Source organism: Neofelis nebulosa, chromosome 13, assembly GCF_028018385.1.
Source record: "Neofelis nebulosa isolate mNeoNeb1 chromosome 13, mNeoNeb1.pri, whole genome shotgun sequence".
Taxonomy (NCBI): domain Eukaryota; kingdom Metazoa; phylum Chordata; class Mammalia; order Carnivora; family Felidae; genus Neofelis; species Neofelis nebulosa.
This window is the reverse complement of record NC_080794.1, coordinates 49727357-49751702: the sequence shown is the minus strand read 5'-3', so window position 1 is coordinate 49751702 and position 24346 is coordinate 49727357. Positions and strand designations below refer to the sequence as shown.

The 24346-nt window shown below is 56.6% G+C and overlaps 2 protein-coding genes across 3 annotated transcripts; one reads left to right on the top strand and one right to left on the bottom strand.

Moving 5' to 3' along the window:
• Positions 1 to 1878: 1878 nt before the first annotated feature.
• Positions 1879 to 6564, bottom strand: SNCG (synuclein gamma). Of its 2 annotated transcripts, XM_058696916.1 has the most exons (5): positions 6190 to 6554; positions 5332 to 5373; positions 4890 to 5017; positions 2412 to 2483; positions 1879 to 2169 (listed from the first exon to the last, which is right to left on the bottom strand). In XM_058696916.1, exons 1-5 carry the CDS (start codon positions 6308 to 6310, stop codon positions 2149 to 2151), a joined length of 384 nt encoding a protein of 127 aa, XP_058552899.1. In that variant the 5' UTR covers positions 6311 to 6554; the 3' UTR covers positions 1879 to 2148. The 2 variants fall into 2 exon arrangements, with proteins under 2 accessions (XP_058552899.1, XP_058552900.1); XM_058696917.1 differs by lacking the exon at positions 5332 to 5373 and having other exon boundaries at positions 6190 to 6564.
• An 826-nt stretch (positions 6565 to 7390) lies between these two features.
• On the top strand, positions 7391 to 23954 carry MMRN2 (multimerin 2). Its single transcript, XM_058696915.1, has 7 exons — positions 7391 to 7646; positions 16518 to 16646; positions 16739 to 16845; positions 16945 to 17025; positions 17763 to 17915; positions 18082 to 19818; positions 22730 to 23954. Exons 1-7 carry the CDS (start codon positions 7483 to 7485, stop codon positions 23113 to 23115), a joined length of 2757 nt encoding a protein of 918 aa, XP_058552898.1. The 5' UTR covers positions 7391 to 7482; the 3' UTR covers positions 23116 to 23954.
• Positions 23955 to 24346: the final 392 nt, after the last annotated feature.

The following is a 24346-nucleotide window of genomic DNA, read 5'->3' as shown; positions in this document are numbered from 1 at the left end:
TGCAGTCATACCTCTTGGGTTCAAATACCCCTTAGGGCAAGCCCATCTCTCTGAGCCTCAGTGTCCCCATCCTTGATGGGGAGGGGGAAGACTATAACAGAATCTCCTCAAATGCTGTTGTGATCATTTAAATGGACTGAAGGATGTCCAACACTCAGCCCAGCACCCCACAGTTCACCTGGGGCTTCTCAGGTGAGGAGAGGGGTAGGGAGAGATCAGTTGTTCCTCTAGCGAAGTCACGTGCAGCTGCAAGAGCAGAAAGCGCATAACATGGGTTTAAAGGCTAAGAGCACTGCAGGTGCCGTGGGGCAGGGAACAGGCTTCCTGGACAGGGTGAACCTAGATGTTTGGCATATGACCCCAGGAACAAGCCCTGAACATGTGTCTAGGGTGGAAGTCAAGCAGCAGGGACCCTCCCAGGTTCCTTCAGCTGAGGCAGAGGACACTGGGAGCCTGGTGATGCACTGTCCCCAGGGGCTGGGTCTAGGTGTCCCCTTCCCCCTGATACCTTATCGGGCTGGCTCCTCTCTTTCCCTTACAGTCCAAAGAGCTCTCAGGCACACCCAGGCCCCAGACGGACTCCTCCTGGGCATGCACAGGACTGCTTGTGTGCCTGCATCTGGGTCTGGAAGCAGGGAAACCCCTGACTGCCCTGAACCTCCTCCAGACCCTTCCCTCTTCCCATGGTAGGTTTGGGGGTCTGGGGGACCCGCAGCCTCCTGCTCCTCTCAGCCTCCACAGCAGTGGGTGCCCATGGCCAGCAGACTGGGATACACTCCTGCTCGGCTGGGCTCAGCTGGGTTCCCAGCCCCCAGGGCTGCCTGGGACCCCTGCTCCCCACCCCTGAGGCAGTATAGGAAAGTGCTGTGGTCTCGGGAGTGTTTGCATCAGGATGTGGACTGAAGCTCTGGCTCTGGCATCCAGGGCTGGAGGCATGGGGCAAGTCACTTAGATGCTCTGAGCCCAAACCGTCTGGGCATCAAAGGGGATGCAATCCCCCCACTGCCTATGAGCGAGCCCCCCAGGGCATGATGCCAATAGCCCTTCGTGTAGGACACCTACCAGCCGGATCCCCAGGTGGTTTTGAAACATCTGCCATAAGCACCTGAGTCCACCCGGTCAGGGTGGCTGGAGCAGAGCATGGGACTTAACTGGGTGGCTCTGGAGCCAGGCCACCTTGCCTTCTGCCCGGTCTCCGCACCTCCTAGGCTCTGTGCTCTTGAGCAAGGTATTTAACCTCTCTGTTCCTCAGTTCATTCTCAGGGACACTGGGGTCACACCCCGGGTTTGTTCTGAGGATTAAATTAGGTAAAGAGCTCGAGGCTGGGAGGAGCTCACTTTTACTACTTTCGAGGCGGAGGCTCACTCTCCTGCATCTCAGCTGTCTTTTTTTCTAATGATACTTGACAGGACTTCGTGCCGAAGGACAGGAAAGCCCAGCTCCAAGCCGTGGGAGCTTGAGGCTGGGTGGGGCCAGGCAGGAGGAGCCGTGGGGTCACAACCTTCTGTGCTGAGGAGGACTCAGACAGGTCTTGCTATGGGTTTGCACTTTACATCTTTGAAAGTTACCATCTGTTCCAGGAGGGGTGTTAGGTTGTCTGGGGGAGCCAAAAGCAGGGCAGCTTCCTCCATTATAAAAGGCAACTGGTGCAGGGGCCCTGAAGGCAGTGCCTGTGTCAGAAGGTTCCCGAAACGCCCAGGGCATGCCTGGAGGGTACCTGGCTCCAGACCTGCTTCCCAGACCCACCAGCAGGCTGGCCTGGCTCCTGTTCCTCGGGGCAGGGTTGGGGGGAGGGTGTTGGGGGGGCGGTTGAGGGGGGGTGGGGGGTAGGAGATTTCTTCATGAATGAGGCAGCACAGTAAGGAAGCATGGGCATGTTATGGTCAGGAATGAGGACTTGAGTTTTATTTGGAATCATTAAAAACAAAAATTCACAGCAGCATCTGTGGGGTCAGAAGGACCAGGGGGCAAAGCGACTGATTAAGGGAGGTGAGGGAGGTGAAGGCAGTGTAGGAGGACAGGCCCTGTGGGTGGTCAGGTGTGGGAACATGGGCAACCCAGGTCACGCTCCAGGGCTGGGCAGTCCTCATGCCCGGTGGGGTCCAAGGCAGAGGGCTCTTCCTCCTCCATGGCTGACTTGCATCCCTCTAGTCTCCTCCACTCTTGGCCTGGGAGAGAGAGTGACCTTCACACACAGCTCCAGGCTCCCACCCTCAGTGGCCACCCTGAGTGGGGTGGGGCTGGGAGTCATCTCTGCCCCTCTGCCCTGAGGAGCCTTTCATGAAGGGACCTCACATTCAGGCTGAGGGGGCTGCAGAAGGTCACAAGGCTTCCCTGAGGGTTCGGGGGACCCTGGGAGGGAAATAGGATTGCCCCGGTACCCTCTGGTCTCTGGGAGCCCAGCACCTACCTCCTCAGCCACTTCCTCTTCCGCTTTGGCTGCCTTGTCCTCCTGCGAGGGAGCTGGTTGCTCCAGGTCCTCCTGTGAGGGAGAAAAGGGGATGTGGGACAGGGTGGAGGGTGCAGAGGCCCCAGCTTCTCTGCACCCACGGCTCATCCACCTGGCCTCAGAGAGGAGCAGAGGCCCTTATCACCTTGCTGTATGTGGTGTGTCATCACCAGACTAACCAGAGGAGCGACAGAGCCTCACGTGAGGACCCACAGCAGGGGCTCTGATGATGCCGAGGTCTTATGGGGGCACCATGTATCTTGGAGCCCAGCTTCACACACCCCTGAACTAATGTGGAGTCTCTGGGCAGTCTGTGGTTGGGCCTTCTTATGGAGGAGGACTGGTGGGGTGGGGTGGAGTGAGGTGGGGGTGGGCCATGGCCCTGAAGCCCTAGGCCTGACCCCACCCTCAGTGTCCCTGCATCATATGATCACACACTCTTGTCCTACTGAGCCCCCAAATAGCCCTAGGAAGAGGGGTGTTTTTACTGTTCATACTGAGGCCAGGGAGGCCACGTATCCAGCTAAAAGCCTCACGGCTCAAAGCAATGGGGCTGGTAGAGATCAGGTTCGGCTTGCTCCAGGCCCATCCCTATCCCTAGTAGCAGCTTTCTCTCTCCCTGCCTCCTGGATGGGCTCCGGGCTCAAGCTGGTCCGGTTGGGGCCAGCAGGCATTATACAATCCTCCCCACTTCCTGTCTCCTACCACCTTACCCCCGCTCAGACACTTGCCTAAGGTGACCTGCCCGGGAGGTGGTCGAGTGACAGCTGTGGGCAGGGCCAGACTGGGTGATCAGCCTGGATCCCGGTCTTAGCACCAACCTCTGGAGGATTCTGCCATCTCCATGCTACTTCTGGGACATCCTTGGTGGATTGGGGCTTAAATGGGCACTGAACTCTGTCAGGCACAGTAGGGGCAGCTTTCCAGGCAAAGGGTAGGTGGCCACAGGCCAAGCCCTGCCACCCAAGGCAGATGCATGAGGCCAGTGGAACGAAAGGGCTGTCAGACAGGCAGTGCTGCATCCTTCTATGGTCCACTGGAGGAAGAGTTGTGACTGGTTTCTGGGTGTCACCAGGAAATGTCTCCCTTGGGGCAGCTACCCCCACTCCAGGCCCTGGGGTGGCTCCATGGGCTTACCAGCCCTCCTTCAAGGCCAGAGAGGAGTGCCCAGGCTCCCTCTCAGAGGCCCAGTGGCAGCCTGACCCCACCCCAGTGCCTCCTTTGCTCTCCCGAGCACCTATGGGTCCTGCCCGGAGGCACAGATGATGATGGTATAGTCTCCTGCCTCTGTTGGGTGCTCACCATGACCCAGGTGTAACAGTTTCGTGGGGGCCATTTCCCTGCACGATCACACAATGTCATAATGAAACGGGGACGGTCACCCCCTCCCTTGTTACAGGTGAGGTAATGGAGGTGCCAAGGGGTCAAGTAGCTTCCCAAGGTCATATAGCTGGCAAGGGGCAGAGCTGGGAATGAGCAGACTGGTTGCCAGCTCCAAAGACGTGGAGAACCTGTGCTGCCCCCAAAGTGGACGCCTGGCAGGGGGGCCCCCTCCCCTTCCTCCCATCTCCCTGAAGCAGGGGTCCTTATTGCTGGGTGCCTCAGAGCGGCCCATGCCTGGCCCCCATATAAACCGGGCTCCCACCATGGCCTCACACTCATGCAGAATCTCTCCCAGCACAGGCCCTGCAGCCAGGCTGCCCTGGGAACCCCAGGCCTGCGGGACTAGCCCCTGGGACCTTGGGCACATAACGTAACCTCTCTGGGCCTCATTTCCACACCCGGTCTCTGCAGATTCTGTGCCGATTGAATAAGTTAATACGTGTAAAATGCTTCAAGCAGAGCCTGCTCTGTGGTGGGTGCGGGAATAGCTCGCCTAGCGGGCCTCCACCTCCTGGGGGCGCCCAACTGTGCCTGCGCCCTCTGCACCTGGCAGCCCACGGGGGCACAGGCCCTCGCCCGTGCACAAAAGTGGAAGGCGGGGTCAGGACCCTCGCTGCTTTGTCACAAGGGGGCGCTGCTTCCCTGCTCCTCCCACCAGGTCCTGGAGGGAGGCTGGACAGCAGGCCGGTGGGCGGTGACTTTGGCAGCTCCAGCCTGGTGTCTTCTGCCCCGGAGGCCGCCTGTCACTGCGTGAGGCCCACAGCACCCTGCTTTCACTAGTGAAATGTGGTACCTCCCAAATGCGGAGCCTCAAGAGGACGTGGTTTTGAGCCTCACTTTCCAGGTGGGCCCCAAACTGCCCCCCTCACAAGAGGAATTATGAGGGTTCTAGGTGTTAATGGGTGTGAGAAACACCAAGCACAGACCATGGGCCCCCTCAATCTCTGCTTCCCTATATGTCATGAGGCAATACTGCTTTCTCCTCAGCTAGCCTCTCTGGGGCCCAGGAGAAAGGATGAGACTGGCCCGAGAGCCAGGGTCAGGACTGGATCTCACCTTTCGAATCACTCCGGAGGTGATGGCGATGTTCTCCGCCTCCTCCACCGTCTTGATGGCCACTGTGTTGACGCTGGTGACCACGGCCTCACTCACAGCATTGGCCTGCTCCTTGGTCTTCTCAGCCACTGCAAGAGGACTCTGGCTGGCTGTGGTCCTGACCCCTCCTTGTCCGGGCCTGGCCTGCCCAAGTCAGGCTGAGCAACCCCTTTCTCAGGGCGCTCAAAACTCTGCCTCTACTGGAGGCCCTGGACTGCGCCTTTCTCTGACTCCGGGGGAGCCCTGATGCAGGAGGGGCACCCTGGGTCTATCTAACCTCATGTACATGTACAGCTTAGGCTTCTAGTTGGAGGGTAGGAGGACCCTGGGCTTGAGCCTTCAGTACCAGGTTGCAGTCCCTGGAGGTCCCAACCCCCATATCCCCTGGTCTTGGGCCCCTTACCTGAGGTCACACTCTGCACAACATTCTCCTTGGTCTTGGCTCCTGGGGAGGAAATGGAGGCGTCAGCCTACTCCTCCTGGTGTTGGGAGCAGGGTGGTCAGGGCAAACACACAGAACAGCTGAACAAGCTGTGGGGCTAGTAGGGGGGTGAGGTGGTGTCTGGGGGCCGGCAGTCCCTTCAAAGGCTGCTTCCTGCTGTGCCTGGAGGAAGGGGATGGATGGGAAGTGGATAGGACAGGACAGGGGGATGAGAGAGACCAGGCCTGAGGTAGGGTCCAGGCCCACCTGGGTGTGGTCTGGGCCTCGGAAGCAGCAGCAGGACGGAGCTGATTCACCAGCTTCCGAGGGGCTGAAGGGGGTGGGGTTGCACAGGACACTGGGGCTCAGGCTCCTCTCCCCTGCTTACCCTTCCCTCTGAATAGGGTGGGGACCTGGGGCTCTGCTGCTGAGCACCTTCCTGCTCTAGGCTCAAGCTGGCTTCTTATCTGAGCACAAGGGCCTGGAGGGGATGCTGGCGTGGGGGACACTGGTCTGTATCTGTGCACTCGTGTGTGTGTGTGTGTGTGTGTGTGTGCAAACAAGCGTGTCTGAAGGCCGAGTGCCCCTCTTGCTGTTCTGCTTCAGAGACCTTGGAGCCCTGAGGAGGTCAGAGCAGACACTGTGGGGTGTGGGGGCTGGTATGCAGGGGGATGGGGTGTTCCAGGGCGTGGAGACCCTGACCCAATGGCCAGGGCCTCATCCCCACCCAAAATGTCCCCCTGGGGCTGGGGGAGAAGGTTGGCCTAGGGTAACCGGGCACCCCCGCCTCTGGCCTCCCGGCCGCTGCACCCTGCCACGCCCTGCTTCACCCAGACTCACCCACATACATGACCCCCTCCTTGGTCTTCTCAGCTGCTTCCGTCACCCCTTGCTTGGTCTTCTCCACAGCGCCCACCACACCCTCCTTGGCGATGGAGAAGCCCTTCTTGAAGACGTCCATGGTGGTGGGCAGTACCAGGAGCCTGACTCTTCCAGTGAGCTATGGCTAGAGCTGGCAAGAACGCTGCTGCAGCCGCTGTCCCCGCTGCTGCCGCTGCCTCTTATTGACGCCCATGAAATATTGATGATGCGGCGGCGGCTGGCTGGTGGGAGCTCAGCCAGCAGGCCAGGGAGGGCGGGGGAGGAGGCCCGCCCTCACCTTCTCCGGGGGTTGGGCAGTGGGGTCCGGCTCCCCTGGCCCCTGCTGCCCAGCCCTTCCCTCCTGCCCCCTGCCCTCCAGGGAGTGGCGCAGGGGGCTGGACACATCCTAATCCATCACTGTCCCTCATTCATTCGCTGCCCTGCCCACCCACAGCCTGGCTGAGTGCTCTCAGGCCTGGGGCTGTTGCGTCTGTATACATCTGGGACAGAGGTGGTCAGGCAGGGGAGGCACCTTTGCTACCAGCTTCTCAGGTAGGGCAGGGGGGCAGGGCCATGTAGGCCAGGGGTTAAACAACAGTGGCCAACTTCCCAGACCGGCCCGGCCTGCCTGGCTACTCACTAGCACCGTGGATGCCCCCACGTCCCAGGGCTCCATCAAGGGCATCAAGGGCAGTGGGGGAGATGGGGCAGAGGAGCACACAAAGGGCCTCCCAGTGTCCTGGCCTCTGGCTAACACTGTGTGACCCTAGGACAGCTTTCTCTCTCTGAATCTCCGCCCACCTGCTGGCTCCCACCCACAGCCCAGTGGTGAAAGGCGCTGAGTAGGCACGAAGTGCCCCTTGCTTCCTGGCCACCAGCATGGATGAGCAGCAGGTTCCCTGAGACTGAGCCGACCGCTTCCTGCAGACCCACCTCGAGGCTTGTGCTCTTCTCCTGACTCCTATGGGGACGTGTTGGTGGGGCCACCCCCCTGTGTGTTCCACACCTCCAGTGTCCCTGACCTGAGTCCTCTTAGAGAGGCACAGGAACCGGTCTGAGTTGTTGGCTGCCTCTGCAGGGGATGGTGGAGGTAGCTAGGGGGGGTGAGGGGGGTGCCGGACGAGGCTCACCGGGTGGGCTGGCCCAGGCCACTTCCTCTCTTTGTTGTCCCTGTGCTTTCTTTTCCTTCTGAGGCTTAACTTGAAGATGACGTCAACATCACCAGCAGTGTGTGGAGTCACTTGCTGCGGCTGAGCCCGTCCCACGGCCAAGATGATCCTGACGCTGCTGCTCGGTCTCGGGGGGCCCCTAGGCTGGGGGCTGCTGGGGGCCTGCGCCAAGGCTTCAGGTAGCAGGTTCTCTGAGCCACATAGCCCAAGGCCGCCTGCGGTCTGGAGGGCAGAGGCTGAGGATATCGGCGGGGACCCCGTCAGACGGTAAGGAGGACCTCGACCTTTGGGGGGAGGTCATGGTACAGGATCTGAGTCCCAGCTCAGCCAGAACAGAGTCTCTTGGAACCTCAGTTACCCACCTGTAAAATGACCTAATATTATGTACCTGCTGGGGCCGGCTGTGAGGCTGAATGAGATGCCTGGTGTCAGACTCCCTGCAGGAGGCCACCACCCCTCCAAGCCCAGACTGGGCACCCCAGGGCCCAGCCTAAGGACCACAGGAAGTTCCTCACCTGGCCCATGACAGGGAGCAACCTGGAGGTCGGGCAAGAGCATTTCTTGCCATCAACCACTTAGCAAGGGGTGATGAGGGGCAGTAGTTCCAGAAGTTTCCAGCTGGCCTGGCAGTGTCTCCCCTTCTTTGAAGTAAGTCAACTGACATTTGAGCCTCCATGAGGCTGGCCTGGCATAAGTCATGGAAGAGAGACACTCCTGGGGACTGGATTTTTATCGGAGTGCCCAGGAGGACTGGTGTGGGTCTTCAGCCTAGCCCTGAGAGACAAGCAGTGAGCAGACAGGGTACTCTGCCCTATTTCCAGACAAAGAGGAAGCCACGGCATCCAGTGAGTTCTGCTTCAGTGTCCCCCTGGAAATGAGTGGAATGGTCTTGTGACTGATCCAGGACACCATTTCCCAGTCTTTTATTTGTCCAGACTCAGGTGCCCCTGCTGATAAGGTGCTGGACCTGTGGGTTCCTCCTCGGGGTGCTCCACAGTCACAACAGCAGGTGCCCTCATGGGGTCCCCCTTGGGGCTAGGCACTTTGCCGGGTGTAAGCTTGGTTAATCCTGCCAACAGCCGGGGTTACAGGGGAGGAACCCACGGCTCAGAGAGACTAAACACCTGACCCACGATCATACAGCTAAGGGGATCTAGAACCAGGATCTAGGTCTGACTTCAGAGCTCATGATCTGGTTCCCGAGCACTCAGAGGCAGCCCCACCCCCTAGACGCACTTTATATGTCTACCACACCCCCGACCACAGACACACACACACCAGACTTGGTGAGGGTGTTTATATGGGTTTGGAAGGTGAAAGGGGTCAGTTTACACCCACCCAGAGCCTTCCACCTGGCTCCCTGAGATTCACTATCACATTAGCTTATGGAATGAATCTGCCTGGGACAGTTGTCCTATAAGCTCTGACACTTCAAGGTGAATGTGTTTGTTGGACACTTTCCTGAAAGTGGATTTGGCCATGGAGAGGAAAGAGTAATAAGCAAGTGCACACTGACTCTCAGGGAGGGAGGGGCTGGCCAAGTGGGGAGGAGGGGGCCCATCTCTGCCCCACCACCAGGTCGGCTCAGGGCTGGGTGGAGCAGGTGATTCGTGGGGGGGGGGCTCCAGCCACCGAACTCTGATTTCAGGTGTAAGAACCAAGCCTCCCTGCCCCAAAGCTCCTTTCTTCAGTGACCTGCTTCCTTTTGATAAAAGGGAGGCTCAAGGTCCCAGGTGGATCAAAAAGAGGTAGGAGACACCCCTCTTTCTCCTTACCCCATTGGCTGTGGGGAGAGGCTTGTGGGCTGCACTCATCCACTCCCTGGGTGGTCCCAGTGTGTGCACAGCATGTGCAGATGTACGTAGAAGGGATCCCCAGCCCAGGAACACCCGGGTCCCAGGGGAACCCGGGGGGTCCCAGCAGGCCTGCTAGGTCTCCTTCCCACAACCCAGAAGCGGCAGTCCCCACAGGCCCAGCCCAGGTTGTCAAGGCCTCCAGAGGGGCTGGTGTGAAAGGAAGGAAATCCTGCTCAGCTTCCTCGGGCTGATTGCTTCCCGTGCTCTGTAAAGGGACAGGCGGAAATGCTGCTCCAGTCTCCCTCCTGCAGCAGGGGAAGGGGAGGCGGGGCCCCTGCACCATCATCAACAAGACTGCCAGGCCTTGGCCCCCCACACCTCTTTCTGGAGCTCCAGGGCTATGGCAGGCCTTGGATATGGGCCCAGATTAGACCCTTTGCAAAGAGAAGTTTGAACAAAACAGTTGGGTACCGGATGCCTGGTCCCAGGGTGGAGGCAGGACGTGGTTGAATGCTCCCCCTGTCCCTGGGTGCCCTAGTCACCCGTGTATTTGGACTCCGTGGGGAGAAGGCTCTTTGGATGCCCCCTGGCTTTGGTAGGAGTGGGACAGAGCGGCAGTTAGGAGGTAGGCTTCTCAGAGCCTGCACTTGCTCCCCCTGCAGGACTGAGCCTGCGTTGAGGACCAAGCTGAGCCCTGGGCAAGGTGCCCCATCTCTACATGTCATGAGAGCTCTGCTCTCTCCACTTTCCGTGCTGTGAGGCTCAGAGGGATGGGGATGCCACCCTGGACCACACAGCTAAGTGACTGATCAGAGCAGGGGCCTGCAACCACCGGGCTGCAAACTCCAGGTGTCTTCTGTCCTGTCTCCCCGGGATGGTGGTAATGTAGGGAGGCTGCTCCCAGCAGCCCAGCTGGCCCTGGCCACCAGCATCAGCTTCTCTTGACCCAAGTACAAGTAGGTAGCCTTTGTGATTTTTTTGCAACTGAGAGCTCATAGCCCAGAGGAGTCAAGCATACGGCTGGAGGTCACACAGGAGCAGGGTGGAGCCCAGGCCACCAGCCACTGCCATGGCTGTATCTCCTGCACCTGTTCCTGTTGTCAGAAGCACAGGGCCCTGGGCACACTCAGGGAACTCCCACTCTGGACATTGAGTGGGCTTCAGGCTCCTCTGCCAAAGCCCCTTTCAGAGACAAAGCCCTGCAAAATTCTCCCCTGGAGTGGTCATATTCACGGCTGCCTTCAGGGTCTCAGAAAGCAAGGATACTGAGAACACACCCTCCTTCCCCAGAAAGCCTTAAGGACTTAAGGGGCAGTCAGAGGTGAGGTTTACTGGCATTTAAGTGTCCCATTGGACAATAGCAGAAGCACATCCATAATTCAGAAGGCCCCAGCTAACAGCCCTTTCCCAGCTAGAGGCTCCTCAGCCTCCCACGTAGCCCCTCCCTTTGCCCCCAGGGAGGGGCCGGAAGTGGGAATCGTCTCCACATTTCCAGGACTGGGGGAAGGGCCTTGCTCAAAGTCAACCTGAGTCCGGGAAGGGGGAGGGGAGGAGGGCCCAGGCTTCTCATCTCCCATTAAAAGCTCCAAAGGGGTCAGCAGACGCTCTCCTGACTGGGGCAAGGGGTCAGGTGGGGGCCGTGTCAGAGGCTCAGGGTAGCTCAAACCCAGCTGGCCCCAGGAGACAAGGGTGCAAAGAGCGCCCAGGCCTGAGACCAGGAGGCAGCGAGAACAATGGGTGCCTCAGCGAGCCGGGCTGGGGGCTCGGGCTCAGAGGGCCAGCGTGAAGCTGCCAGGAGCTGGAGGAAACCAAAGCAAAGGTCAGGAATGTTCCCAGGGCTTCTGGGCCAGGGCCTGCACTGTGCCAAGGGGGTTGGGCCGCCAAGGGAGGGGGAGTGTGGGCAGGGAGAATAGCTGGAGCCTGAGGTTTGGGCAGGTCAGGAGAGAAAGTTCCTGGGCAGGAAGGGTGGGCGGCACTGCTTCCGGTTCCAGGAGCTCCAGATGGAAAGTCCCAGTCACTCCCTGGCAGGCTGGACCAAACCCAGTGCACCAGGGCACAGGCCTTCTGGACCCTCAGCAGCAGTTTGGAGCAACGAATGGAACTGTGTTTTGAGTGGGTGTTTCTCAACCTTGGCACGCCTGGCATTTGGGACTGGCTAATTCTTGGTTGTGGGGGTGCCGGGCTGTGCTGCCCACATTGCGGGGTGTTTAGCAGCATCCTTGGTCTCCACACACTAGATGCCAGGCACTCCTCCCCACTCCCGGTGGTGACGACTGTAAAGGTCTCCAGAGGTTGACAAATACACCTAGCGGCAAAATCACTTCATCCCCTGCTGAGAACCACTGGTTTAGAGAAACAATTTTCCCCAGGCCTGAGCCCAAGTTGCAGAATTTCCAGGGAGCCCAGGGTGGGGGTGGGGTGGGGACTGGAGTTTCTGGTCCTGGAACAGTCCATGAAGGTGGCCATCTCACCCGTGGTCCTTGAACTCTGGACCCAGCAATTTCACGGTCTCTCTCTCTCTCTCTCTCTCCCCGTGTTGAGTGAACAGTCTTTGCTTAAAATCAGGGCCAAGTCCACGGGCACGTGACTTGAGCAGTCACACAGGGTGCACCCACAGAAGGGCCCCACACTTGGTTTAATCTTTATTGTTGTACCGTATTTTTATTTTGCACTGGACACTAAAGATTATGCAGTTAGCTTTGTGTGAAATATCTACTATCTGTTCCTTTGCAGAAAAACTGCATGACCCTTTGGGTTAGAGTCAAACCTTCTACAAAGTTTGTTGACATGACCAGAAGCCCCTGCCCTCACTGGTCCCCACAGGCAATAATTTTCAACTATTTAGGTGATTCCTTTGGCATCCGTCTCTATGTCTCTAACTAACATGTTTATATTGCTGCTTCTTTGGGAAGTTCTCATTCCCACTCCATACCCTAACCCCAACATGCACGCATAGCAAGCATGCAAGAGCACACCCATGTGCATATGCACGTGTGCACACACACACACACACACCCTATCCATCATCCTCCCACATTGTCATTTTGAGTGATTACATTCATGTGACTATGTATACTATTCAGAGTGGAGACACTTCATACTTTTGGTCTTCCCTGGAGCAAACAACGGTTTCCATTTTTTTGCTTCTTTTGCTTAGTTTCCTGCGTTTCTGTCACTGCTCGATCCTAAACTCTTGGCCAGTTTGTCCACACCTGCTCTCCCCTTTCATCCACGTCAGGTGTTTGACTACCTGTGTGTTCTTGGTGATTGCTGGTCTCAGAGCTCTAGCTCTGGACGCTGGCCCTGCACCCACTGCCCATCGTTGACCTGGGCTCGCCTGCACTGTCTTCCTGGGGACTCCCTTCCCCTCAATTCTCTGATGGAATTCCTGTCTCCCGATGCCCTGCTTTCCTCTTTCTTGGTACCCTGGCTTGTGTCGGTGGGGCACTTCTGGCACAGTGGTACCCTGTCCTGGGCTGTGACTTAGAATGCCACAGAGAGCTTTAAAATGTTGATGCCCAGGCCACAATCCCAGAGAATCTTGCTTCATTGACTTGGAGTGGAGCCCAGAGGCTCTTCTTTTGAAAGGGCCACACAACCGTTTTGATGTGAAGATCTGATGGCAAGATTGCAAACCACTGCTCTGGTAGCTTCCTGATGTGGGGTCCTGGGGTAGGCAATGTTTTGAAAACTGGTGTGTTGAAAATGTTTTTATTCTTGCTCTCTTTGCTTTGACTGATAGTTAGGTTGGGTATAGGATTCTAAATTGGAAATATTTTTCCTTCCGTATTTTGAAGGCAGTTCTCCACTGTGTTCTAGTTTCCAGTATTGCTGTTGAGAGGCTCAAGGCCATTCTAATTGCTGGTGTGTGTGTGTGTGTGTGTGTGTGTGTGTGTTGATTTTTCTCTCTAGAAAGTATAAAATTACCTTCATTCCCAGAGTTCTAAAATTTCATGATGATGTGAGTTTATTTTCATCACATTGTGGGTAATTAGTGGGCCCTTTGCATCTGAAAATTCAAGTCCTTCACTTCTGTAATATTTGATTTTTTTAATAAATGATTTCCTCCTTCTGTTCTCTTTCTGGAACTCCTGTTATTCAGATGTTGGATTTCTGGTGTAGACCCTGGGTCTGGAGTTCTCTCTTGTCCAGCAAGAGAGCTGGACACAGCAAGAGAGCAAGAGAGCAGACACAGGTTTAAAATGCAAGAGAGGCTAATGTCTGGGAGGAGACAAAAGCCCCGAGTAAGGGTCCTTGCTCTGTTTTTATTAGGATCAGAAGGCTTACAAGCATGATGGATGTGCACAAAGAGACAATGAAACCATGAACATTAATTCACAGGCGTGAGGGAAAGGGGGTTTTGAAGATATGTGTTGTTAGGGGTTTGGGTCAATACGAAACAAAGTCCTGGTGCCAGGCGGATGGTTGTTTACAGCAGGCATGATGCACCATGTCTGTTTATCTTAGCTAGCTTAGGGGACAAGACAGACAGAGCTTGCTACCTCAGGGTCAACAAAGCACCTTTCTTTTGCTAATTAGCTCCACTCTGGGCAACTTTGCCCTGCTGCCCTGCCTGCTGCAGTCCATAGTCCTGTTTACTGTTTACCTATTTTGGTCCTTCCTTCCTGTGAAAGCAGCTTTCTGCTATTGTACTAAGTTGGGGAGCGGTTCCTCCCTGAATACCTAATCTTGTTTACTATTCTTGGATGCTTTCATCCTGAGGTTTCCTATTTCTATACCTTTGTTCTATACTGGGGGTGCTTTGCCATGTTTACCTAATCTTGTTTACCTAATCTTGGATGCTTTCATCCTGTGGCTTTCTATTTCTTTATGCCTTGTTAACCCGTTGGTGCAAGCTCTGGGAATTCCTAATCTTATTCCCCACAGATTTCCAACACTGGTCTTCAGTTTTCCTGAGCTTTCCTCTCCTGTTTTCTTTTACCCTTTGCTCTTCTTTTGGGGAAATTTTTTGAACTTTACCCTCTAACATTTTCATTAATTTTCTTTTGCATTTGTACTGTTATATTTTAAATTTCCAACTGTTGTATTTTTCATTCTCTGTATGTGCTTCCATTAAAAAATTTTTTTTAATGTTTGTTTTTGAGAGAGACAGAGTGTGAGTGGGGGAGGGGCAGAGAGAGAGGGAGCCACAGAAGCTGAAGCAGGCTCCAGGCTCTGAGCTGTCAGCACAGAGCCTGATGTGGGGCTTAAACCCACGAACCACAAGCTCACGACCTGAGCTGAAGTCAGACACTGAGCCAACTGAGCCACACTGTATGGCATCCCTATATGTTCGTCCTATTTTTTAGTAGTTTCCTGTTCTTGTTTCTTGGATGCAGTAACTTCTCTTATAGATCTGGAGCTGTGAATACAAATTTGGGGGACTTCTCTGCACAGTGTTGGTTTTCTCCAAGTTGATTTTTTTTCCAGTTGTTTGTTTTTGATCTCCCTCTTTTGTACTAGAGATTTTTCTCAGGAGTCGTCTTGGACATCTGCCCACTTGAGAGCAGACAAAGAAGCCCACTGGAAGCTGGATGTGTGGATGGGTCTTTCTAACCTCTTTTGTCATAATGTGCTCTGCTGGGCTATTTCACTGGGGGAGCCCCTGATGTCATTGTTTTTAGGTCTTTCCTCTTGAGTGGGGTCATTTTCCCGATGGGCTTTTTCAGTTTGCTACCAAGAGGGTAAAGGCTGGCTGCCAGGCTTTTGGGAGCCAAGCAGGAAGTCAGGCTGGGGGTCTCAGCCCTCAAGACAGATATGGCCACTCAATTCCCCTCAATCCTACCCCCTGCCCTCCTCAGCAGAATCCCGGTATGGTGGTGCCTGGTGGTCCCAGGACAGAGACCAGGTCCAGAGAATAAAATCCTAACCTGACGGCCACTCCATCTCCAAGGCCCTCGAACACTGCCTCCTAATATCTGACAAGTGTGGCCATTTCTCTCCACATCCACTACCATCACCCATGGAACCTGCCAGAATCTCCCACCTAGATCCCTGACACAGCCACCTATACCTCGCCTCTCCCTGGCCTTTCTGTACCCAGGAACCAAGGTGGCCCTTTCATGTGTGACGTCTCTGCTCAAACCCCTCCACAACTTTCTGTCCCTTCAGGACACAGTCCAGCTCCTCCGTAGGAGCTCAAGGCCTCCACGTTCTGGCTTCTCCTTACCTCAGCAGCCCCTTCCCTGCCCCAACCCTCTGCATCTCAGTGGGCCACACATCTCTGGCACAGTTCCTGGTGCCATCAGAAGTTATCATCTCCTTCTGAAAGTCTCCCCAGGTCCTGGCACCTTCCACACCATCTGAGATGGCCTGCTCTCCCTGGGGACCCTGGAAGGAAAGGTCTGTTACTCCATATTGGCACTGAATCCTGTTCAGCTTGAGCCCGGCACCCAATACCCAAGGGGTGCTGAGCTGAACTGAGCCCTGGAGGTCATTGCCGCTTGCAGCACTGGAAAGCTCCGTTCTGGGAGCTGATTGCTGGGGGAAAGACCCTCTGATCTATTCTACTGACCCCATCAAACCTGCCAACGGGTCAGTGAGCTGGGGCTGTGTCAGCCACGAGCACCCCCTGCTCCTGGGACTTGCAACAACATGCACTCGTAAAGGATGTAGATGGAGAGGCTACCTCTCAGGCATTCAGGGTGCTGAATGTGACCCCCAAACTACCCTGTAGGCTCTTTCCCAGAGAAGGGGCTGCTCCACTCAGCTGCCATCTCCCACAGTTGTTTGAAAGTCATTTCCATAATGGCCATAATGGGGAATGGCCAGGGAGCAGGTGTCCTCCCTGAAGCCTGGTCTGTGGTGAAGACAGATGTGAGCATAACAGGGCAGGGCGACAGTGATCGCCGAGCACTTGTCAGGATCCCGGCACTTGGTACCCATCCGCCCACTTGGAGGAGGGTATTATGATCTCTATCTGATAAATGGGAGAGTGGAAACTCCCTAAGTGCTTCACTCAAAGTCAGAGTGCGAAGGACTTGAACCCAGGACTCTCTAGCCCCAGCGGCATGATGCTGCTTCCCTGGCACCAACAGAGACAGCGAGAGGCCTTCCTGGCTCTGTGTGATTTTGGGGGTACTTGTCAACCTCTCTGTGCTGGCCCCTGGAAGCCAGTGGAGCAGGTGCCCTTGCAGGCAGGGTTTGTGGAGCCTTTGTCCGGGGGCCGAGGGATAAATAATGCAGAGTGCTCTCTTCTCAGGATAATGGATTCTAGAATCCCAGGCATTGGGTGGGGCAGGGAGGCAGGAGTGGGGCACTGGCACCGCTGTTGGCATCTAGGAAGGGTCATGTGGGACCCGGGTGTGGCTCAGCAGCCCTCTCCTCTGGCTTGTTTTTCCAGTAACTGGTGCCCTTACCAGAAGTCTAGGCTGGTCACCTTTGTAGCTGCTTGCAAAACAGAGAAATTCCTTGTCCACTCGCAGCAGCCATGTCCACAGGAGACTCCGGACTGCCAGAAAGTCAAAGTCATGTGAGTGGGGGCAGGATGGGGCAAGGGGGGCCACCCACCCAAGTCCTACACTGGCTCACTCTGGAGTCACTGAGCTGGCCATCTTTCCCCAGGTACCGCATGATACACAAGCCGGTGTACAAGGTCAAGCAGAAGGTTCTGGCTTCCGTGGCCTGGAAATGCTGCCCAGGCTTTTCAGGCCCTGACTGCCGACACTACGGTAGGGCTCCCTGTGGCTCCCTCCCCTCCAACCTCTGACCCAGAGGTCAGGCAGCTCCTCTGACCTGTGGTGTCAACATCTGTCGCCTCCTCTCTGCAGATCCCACGGCAATCCTTGAGCCCGAGGATCCAGGGGATGGCCTCCAGGAGTCTTGGGATGGGCCAGTCGGCTTTGAACCAGGTATGCTGCTTTCCTAGATGGTACAGGAGGGGCAGGCAGGCAGAAAGAACCCACATGCCCAGGCCATTTCAGGAAAACTCTGTGCCCAGAATCAGCAGGCGTCCCTCTGTGGCCCTGTATCACCCTACCCCCCACACCGAGGAGGGCAGAGCCGCAGGCCCCTCGGTCACTGCCTGTTGGCTAAGCACACACACCCTTTCCCTTGACTGCATTTTCTGGGAAGGATAGCTTCATCCGGCACCTACCTTGCCCCTTGAATGGGACAAGATCCCATGGCCTGGAAGACGCTTTCCCCCATGTCTCCTAACCAGGGCCAGGAAGTCGTGCTGGCCTTGGTGTATAGTCAGCACAGAACCACCAAGAGGCACCAATTGTGAGGCCTTTCAAGGCTGGACCACGGCCGATGTGGCAAACAAATTTCATCGTGCGGTGAACTCCTACCTTTAGACAAGGGCTGCCTAGGATGATTGTTGAGAGGCCATGTCCACACAGCTGAGGACAAAAGTGTGCCATGATTGATCAGGCGTGTCTGCTGTGGGTGCCCAGTGAGGGTGAGGGCTCAAGCGCCAAGCATTTCCCCCTCTGGAGCTAAAGGCTTCTGAGCTCCCACTCACAGGACGTCAGCACACAGCTCCCTGATATTTCTATCCGAACCTGGAAATTTCTTTCTCCGTACCTCACGATCTGCCCAGGTCTGGGGAGTGAGACCTTGACACTTATCCCTTGTGTGTCTTCAGGCCACCTGGCTGCAGAGATCAGCGACACCATGGTGCCACAGGAGGATCTCCAGAACGACATTCACCAGGTGGCAGACAGCCTCCCAGGCCTGTGGAAGGCGCTGGAAAGCAACGTCACAGCTGCGACCATGGAGGCAAATCAGACAGAGCCTGGTGAGTGGCAGGCTCCAGGGGTGGAGGAACAGCCTGTTCACATCTGAGGGGAGAGAGGAAGGCGGGGCAGGAAGGCCCAGATCTCAGAGGAGCCCCCTCTGGTCCCTACCTGGGGAGGGGTGTCTGGTCCTTGCAGGGCTTGTGTACAAATGTGTCTCTGTTGCAGTGCTTCCTGGCAGATCCCTGGAGCAGGTGCTACTGCCCCACATGGACGCCTTCCTGCGAGTGCATTTCACCCCTATTTGGAGCAGCTTCAACCAAAGCCTGCACAGCCTCTCCCAGGCCGTAAGAAACCTCTCTCTTGACGTGGAGGCCAACCAGCAGGCCATCCAGGGGGTCCAGGAGAGCACGGTGGCCAGAGCTGACTTCCAGGAGCTTGGTGCCAAATTTGAGACCAAGGTGCAGGACAACGCCCAGAGAGTGGGACAGCTGCGGCAGGACGTGGAGGAGCGCATGCACGCCCAGCACCTCTCCCTGCAGCAGTCCCTCTCCGAGGTCCACGCGGATGTGGACGCCAAGTTGAAGAGGTTCCTTAAGGCCCAGGGACCCGTGGGGGCCAACGGCAGCCTGGTCCCCGTGGCGGCGGGGGCAGCGGCAAGGCCAGAGCCCGAGAGCCTGCAGGCCAGGCTGGGCCAGCTGCAGAGGAACCTCTCAGCGCTGCACGCGGCCGCCGGCCGCAGGGAAGAGGAGTTGCGGGGCATCCTGGCGGACATGCAGGCCACCCTGGCACAGCACGTGGAAGAGATCAAGGAGCTGTACTCGGAATCCGATGAGACCTTCGATCAGATCAGCCAGGTGGAGCACAAGCTGTTGGAGCTGCAGGTGAACCACACGGCGCTGCGCGAGCTGCGGGTGATCCTGATGGAGAAGTCGCTGATCATGGAGGAGAACAAGGAGGAGATGGAGCGGCAGCTCCTGGAGCTCAACCTCACCATCCAGCACCTGCACGGCACCAACGCCGACCTCATCAAGTACGTCAAGGACTGCGACTGCCAGAAACTCTACTTGGACCTGAACGTCACGCGGGCCCTGGAGGAGGCACAGGTGGGCCCGGACGAGCGGCGCCGGCTCGAGGGCTCGTCCCTGCAGGCCCTGAGCGACGCCGTGGCCGCCCTGTCGCGGGCGGTGGACGAGCGGCGGGCGGAGGGCGAGCGGGCGCGGGCCGACGGGGCGCGGCTGCGGAGCCAGCTGCGGGCGCTGGACGGCGAGGCGAGCGCGCTGCGGGCGGCGCACGGGGAGATGCGGCGCGAACTCGGCCAGCTGCACGGCTACTTCAAGGCCCTGCTGGACGACGCGCTGCGGCACGAGGCCGTGCTGGCCGCCCTTTTCGGAGAGGAGGTGATGGAGGAGATGTCCGAGCAGGCGCCCGGCCCGCTGCCGCTGCGCTACGAGCAGATCCGCGTCGGCCTGCAGGACGCCGCCAGCGGGCTGCAGGAGCAGGCGCTCGCCTGGGACGCGCTGACCGCCCGCGTGGCGGCCCTGGAGGCGGCGGCGGAGGCGGCGGGGGGCCGCGATGCGTCGCTGGGGGAGGCCGGCGGGCGGGTCCCCGCCGGGCTGGCGCAGGAGCTGGAGCGCCTGGACGCCGACCTCCAGAGGGTGGGCCGTTGCTGCGAGGCCTCCGGGGTCTCCTCCCTCAACAGCTCCCTGGAGGGCCTGCAGGAGGCGCTGTCCGCCACCGAGCGCGACTTGGAGCAGCACCAGCGCCTCTTCCACAGCCTCTTCGGAAACTTCCAAGGGCTTTTGGCAGTCAACGTCAGCCTGGACCTGGGGAAGCTGCAGGCCATGCTGAGCAAGAAAGGGAAGAAGCGGCAGAAAGGTCTAGAAGCTTCCCGGAGGAGGGACAGGAAGGAAGCAGAGCCCAGGGCGGATGCACATATCAAAGGGCCCGTGCTTTGGGAAGCAGGTGAGTTCCTGAGAGGGGGAGGGGTGCAGCTGGGTAAGTCAGGGAGGACAGGGCTGGCTGCTGGCAGCTCTTTTGCCTCGGAGAAGACGGGATGAAAGAGAACAGGGTGAGCATCCTTCAGGGGTACTCCGGGCCCGCTTTGCCCAGATCCCCCTTTCATTGACGGCCAGGGGCCTCTTAAGCTACCGGAAGTGTAAGCAGGTAGAAGTCACCAGAACCAACCATCAATGAGCAGGCAGAGGCCCTCCATGTAAACGTTTGAGGCCCGTATATACACCACAGAGCTGTCTGCTGCTCAGCCACTCGAGCGAGGAGGGGGATGCCTCCCTTCCCCGCAGGCCACAACCTCAAATCTCTCCGTCCCAGCTCTTCCCCTCCACCCTGCTTCACCCCGTGTCTTTAATCAGCTCCCCTGTATACAAATATGTGACTAGGGACTGGTGTCACCGGCCATGGGCAGCACTCGGCAAGAGGAGAATACAGGGGAAGGCCTTGGGCCCTGAAAGGAGCTTGTCCTGCTAACATAGTAGACCCATGTTGCTGCTCTGCGCCAGGCCTTCCGTGGGCTTTGCCACGCGGAGTCATCATAACAGCTCAACAGTCCGTCATCACTGCCATCTTACCTGAAACTGAGGCTCGGTCAGGGCAAGTGTCCTGCTAGTTCGTACAGCTAGTAAGTGGCACAGGGAGTCCTGAACCCTGTCCAGCTGTCTCTAGGATGCTGGTTCTTCTCCTGTGAAAGGCCCTTGACGACGGGTCCCTGCAGGGCCCCGGGACCCTGGGCCTGGGAAGCTGGCTCTGAGGCTGATGTGATGTGCAGCCAGCCATCCTGGCCCCTCCCTGAATGTGGCCTGGGGAAGGAGACCACTAGACTCCATGCCTCAAGTGACTCCCCCCTGCCAGAGAGGCTGGCCCTGGGGCTATGGCCACATCCTCATCCAGACACAGGACTGAGTGCAGGGCTGCTATCTGGGCTGTCTGTATGCTGGTGTAGCCTGGCATGTGGGAAGTCTGAGGATCCCATCCCAAGCTCTTCCTGCTCCTGTCATTCTCCATCATGGCCCTGGAGGCCTTTGTGTGCCTGGGGGCAGTGGACCGCCTCTAGCACCACTTCCTTGTCTCAGTTTCTCCCTCTGTAAAATGGGAGAATCACTTTGTGCCCTGCAGGGAAGCCCACTGTCAGTTTTCCAGCTAGCAAATCAGTGAAGCACAGCCTTTCAGCCTCCTGCGAGGCAGGCTGGGCCCCGGGGGTCGGTAAGGCTGAACTCGGGGCGGCAGGCCGGCTGCAACAGGTGGAGAGAGTGCCGAGTACCGGCAGAGGGCGCGCCGGGTGGGCATTCCTTCGGCTGGCCGAGCGCCCCACCTCCTGGACGCTGGGGAAACTGCAGAGCCAGCAGCGGGCCTGTGATCTTCGACAAATGGGAAGGCTATTCCAAACTTCCTAATTCTCAGAAAATCTTCCAGAACTAAAGAAGAGCAGAAATTTGACATTCACAAAACTATTGCTGGACCGGGAGCCAAAGAGCTGGGGCTGTAGGTGGGATCAAGTCACTAACCACTATGCCGCTTGCCCCTCCTTTAGGCTTTGGTTTTATCCCCTAAGAAATGGGAAAGTTTGGTCTCATCTGAGAGACAGAGAGAGATACAGAGAGATAGAGAGTTGAGGGAGCACGTGAGGAACATCACCTCATTGGTGCCAAGGCCAGTGTCATGGCCAGAACCCCAGTGGGGCTCACCCTTCCCGTCTCCTGGCCCTGTCCTCCCCTGCCTAAGAGTCTTGGCCAGGCAGCCAGGTTGGCTCCTTCCTCACTGTACGCTCACCTCCCTACGCAGAGTGGCTCCTGCCTTCAAGCCTGCACGTGGCCCTGGCAGGCCTCACGCCTATGTTCTCTTCGTCTCGCTTGTCCTCCTATGGCTTGCTAAATTGCTTTTTTTTTTTCTTAAAAAATTTTTTTTACATTTATTTATTTTCGATAGAGAGAGACAGAGCACAGGTGGGGGAGGGACAGAGAGAGAAGGAGACACAGCATCCGAAGTAGGCTCCAGGCTGTGAGCTGTCAGCACAGAGCCCGACGCGGGGCTCACGCTCACAAACAGTGAGATCATGCCCTGAGCCGAAGTCGGATGCTCAACCGACTGAGCCACCCAGGCGCCTCTAAAATGCTTCTTGCAATGGGAAGAGCACCAGAGATCAGGAGATCCAAAGACAGCTGCCAGTGTGGTAATTTATGATCTGTGTCACCTGGAGCAAGTGCTCCCTCTCTGGGCCCGTGTCCCCATCTGTAATCCCGGAGCTCTGTGCAACGGTTGGAAAACGTTAAGATGACCAGCTCGAAGAGCTGGAGCTTGCCCAGCCCTACCTGCTGTCCTGTCTCTAAGGTCTTGTGCCAAACATCCAGGAGGAAGGACCCTTCAGGGTTCTTTCATCCTCTCACCAGCGTTAGCATTATTACCTTGAGGATAGGGGTTATTTTCTTTTGGAGAGATCTCAAGATCCCCAGTAGGTGGCAGTAGTCTGGGAATCGGAGACCCGGGTCCTGTCCCAGCTTGCCGTTGGCAAGCCACGTAGCTTTGGACAACCGGGTAAGCACTCAAGACTCAAAGTTTCCTCAAAGAAGGGTACTTACCTCTCAGGATGCTGGAAGGAAAAGGGAGCAAAGGAGGAAGTGCTTTTTAAAAACGTACACCAGGAGAGACAACAGACTTGTATTTTCCTTTCTCTCAGTGACATGGTGAGTGCTGGCCTGTTGGCTCCCACTCTCTGAGGTTGCTATTGGGAACACGTAGGGTATCTAGAAATAGTGGCTTATTCCTACTGTTAACAAGGTAAGAAAGGCAGGTCTCAGGGTTTAATTTGCCGTCTAAGGGAGTGAGGGATTGAGTCACTGAGCGCTTTGGTCCTGCATTCCAGGCTCCCCTGTGGCCTTCTATGCCAGCTTTTCAGAAGGGACGACTGCCCTGCAGACGGTGAAGTTCAACACTACCTACGTCAACATTGGCAGCAGCTACTTCCCCGAACATGGCTACTTCCGAGCCCCCGAGCGTGGGGTCTACCTGTTTGCAGTGAGCATTGAATTTGGCCCAGGGCCAGGTACAGGGCAGCTGGTGTTTGGAGGTCACCATCAGACCCCTGTCGGTTCCACTGAGGAGCGGAAGGGCGGAAGCACGGCAACAACCTTTGCCATGGCCGAGCTGCAAAAAGGCGAGAGAGTGTGGTTTGAGTTAACCCAGGGATCCGTAGTAAAGAGACACCCGCCAGGCACGACATTCGGGGGATTCCTTATGTTCAAGACCTGAACACTGGACACGGCCCCGACCAGACGTTGCGGACTCGCCCAGCTCTCCTTGGCCTGGAGCCCTGGCCAGGGGTGGTCTGGAGACCATCCAGCCGGTCCAGTTCTTCCTGGAAAACTTCTGCAAAGACAATGTGGTGTATGTGGCCTCCCTCTAGATGCGCTGGGTTTCGCTATTTCTTACTGACAAGAAGCACCGGAATACTCCTCTCTGGGCAGAACCCGGCCCGGGACGGGTGAACGTTAGCTTGGCGCGCCTTCTGAGGCGGCATGGCTTGGACTCCGGCTCTCTGCCACACCCTGTGTTTTACGGCATCTTTGGTGTGCTGCTCCTCCTGGGGTTGGAAACTTGAAACCTTTCTCCCGCTTCTTCTCCCTGACCTTATGCCAGAAAAGCGTTCTTTCCCGGAAGGAACGTTCCACACGGAGGTGACATTTTGGACAATGTTGGAAACCAGTCTCTACCCCACTACAGGGCAGTAGGAGAAAACCAACCTGTTTGGCCTTTACTAGCAATGGGGACAAAGGCCTCATTGAGTGACCAAAGGAACAAAATTATTATCTTCTCTTCAGTTTTAGTCCTTCTTTGAACTTATCTGTAGCCTTAATTTCACTTCTTTTTCTCCTTGCCGCCAGAAGATAAAGGCCAAGCATGCCAACGTGAACTAAAATGTGTACAGCCTTTACCTTTTTTTTTTTCCCCACTTCCTCCATTAGCTAATGAGCGCCCTCATTCTTATTAACATCTCTCACCAGGAAGGAGGCTGAGGGAGGAAGTGAAGGAAGATGGTCAAAATCTTCCTCAATAATGATCAGCTTTGGAATAAAGCAATGCCCTTCAAATCTCTGCCTGGTTTACTTGTGGAGAGCAGAAAGATTTGGTAAAGTAAGTAGAAACGGAGGAAATGAAACTCTTTGGGATAAATGGGACTCTCATCATTCCAGGCCGTGTTTGACTTCACGACTTCAGTTAAGTTCCACATAAAACACGCAAGAGTCCTCCACGGTAGGCGGTGATGTGAATCTTGGGAGGAGACAGCACAGCCCAGAGTTGCCCCTATTCCCGCAATATCGATACATGGTTTTCAAAACATTACAGAGCCTGGAGCAAACTGGCTTGAGAAAGCCGTCATCGAATTGTCAGGAAATGTTTGTAGGTGTTCAATATTTGGGGTTTTTTAATTAAAAAAAATTTTTTTTTAATTTTAGAGAGAGAGTGCACACAAGCAGGGGAG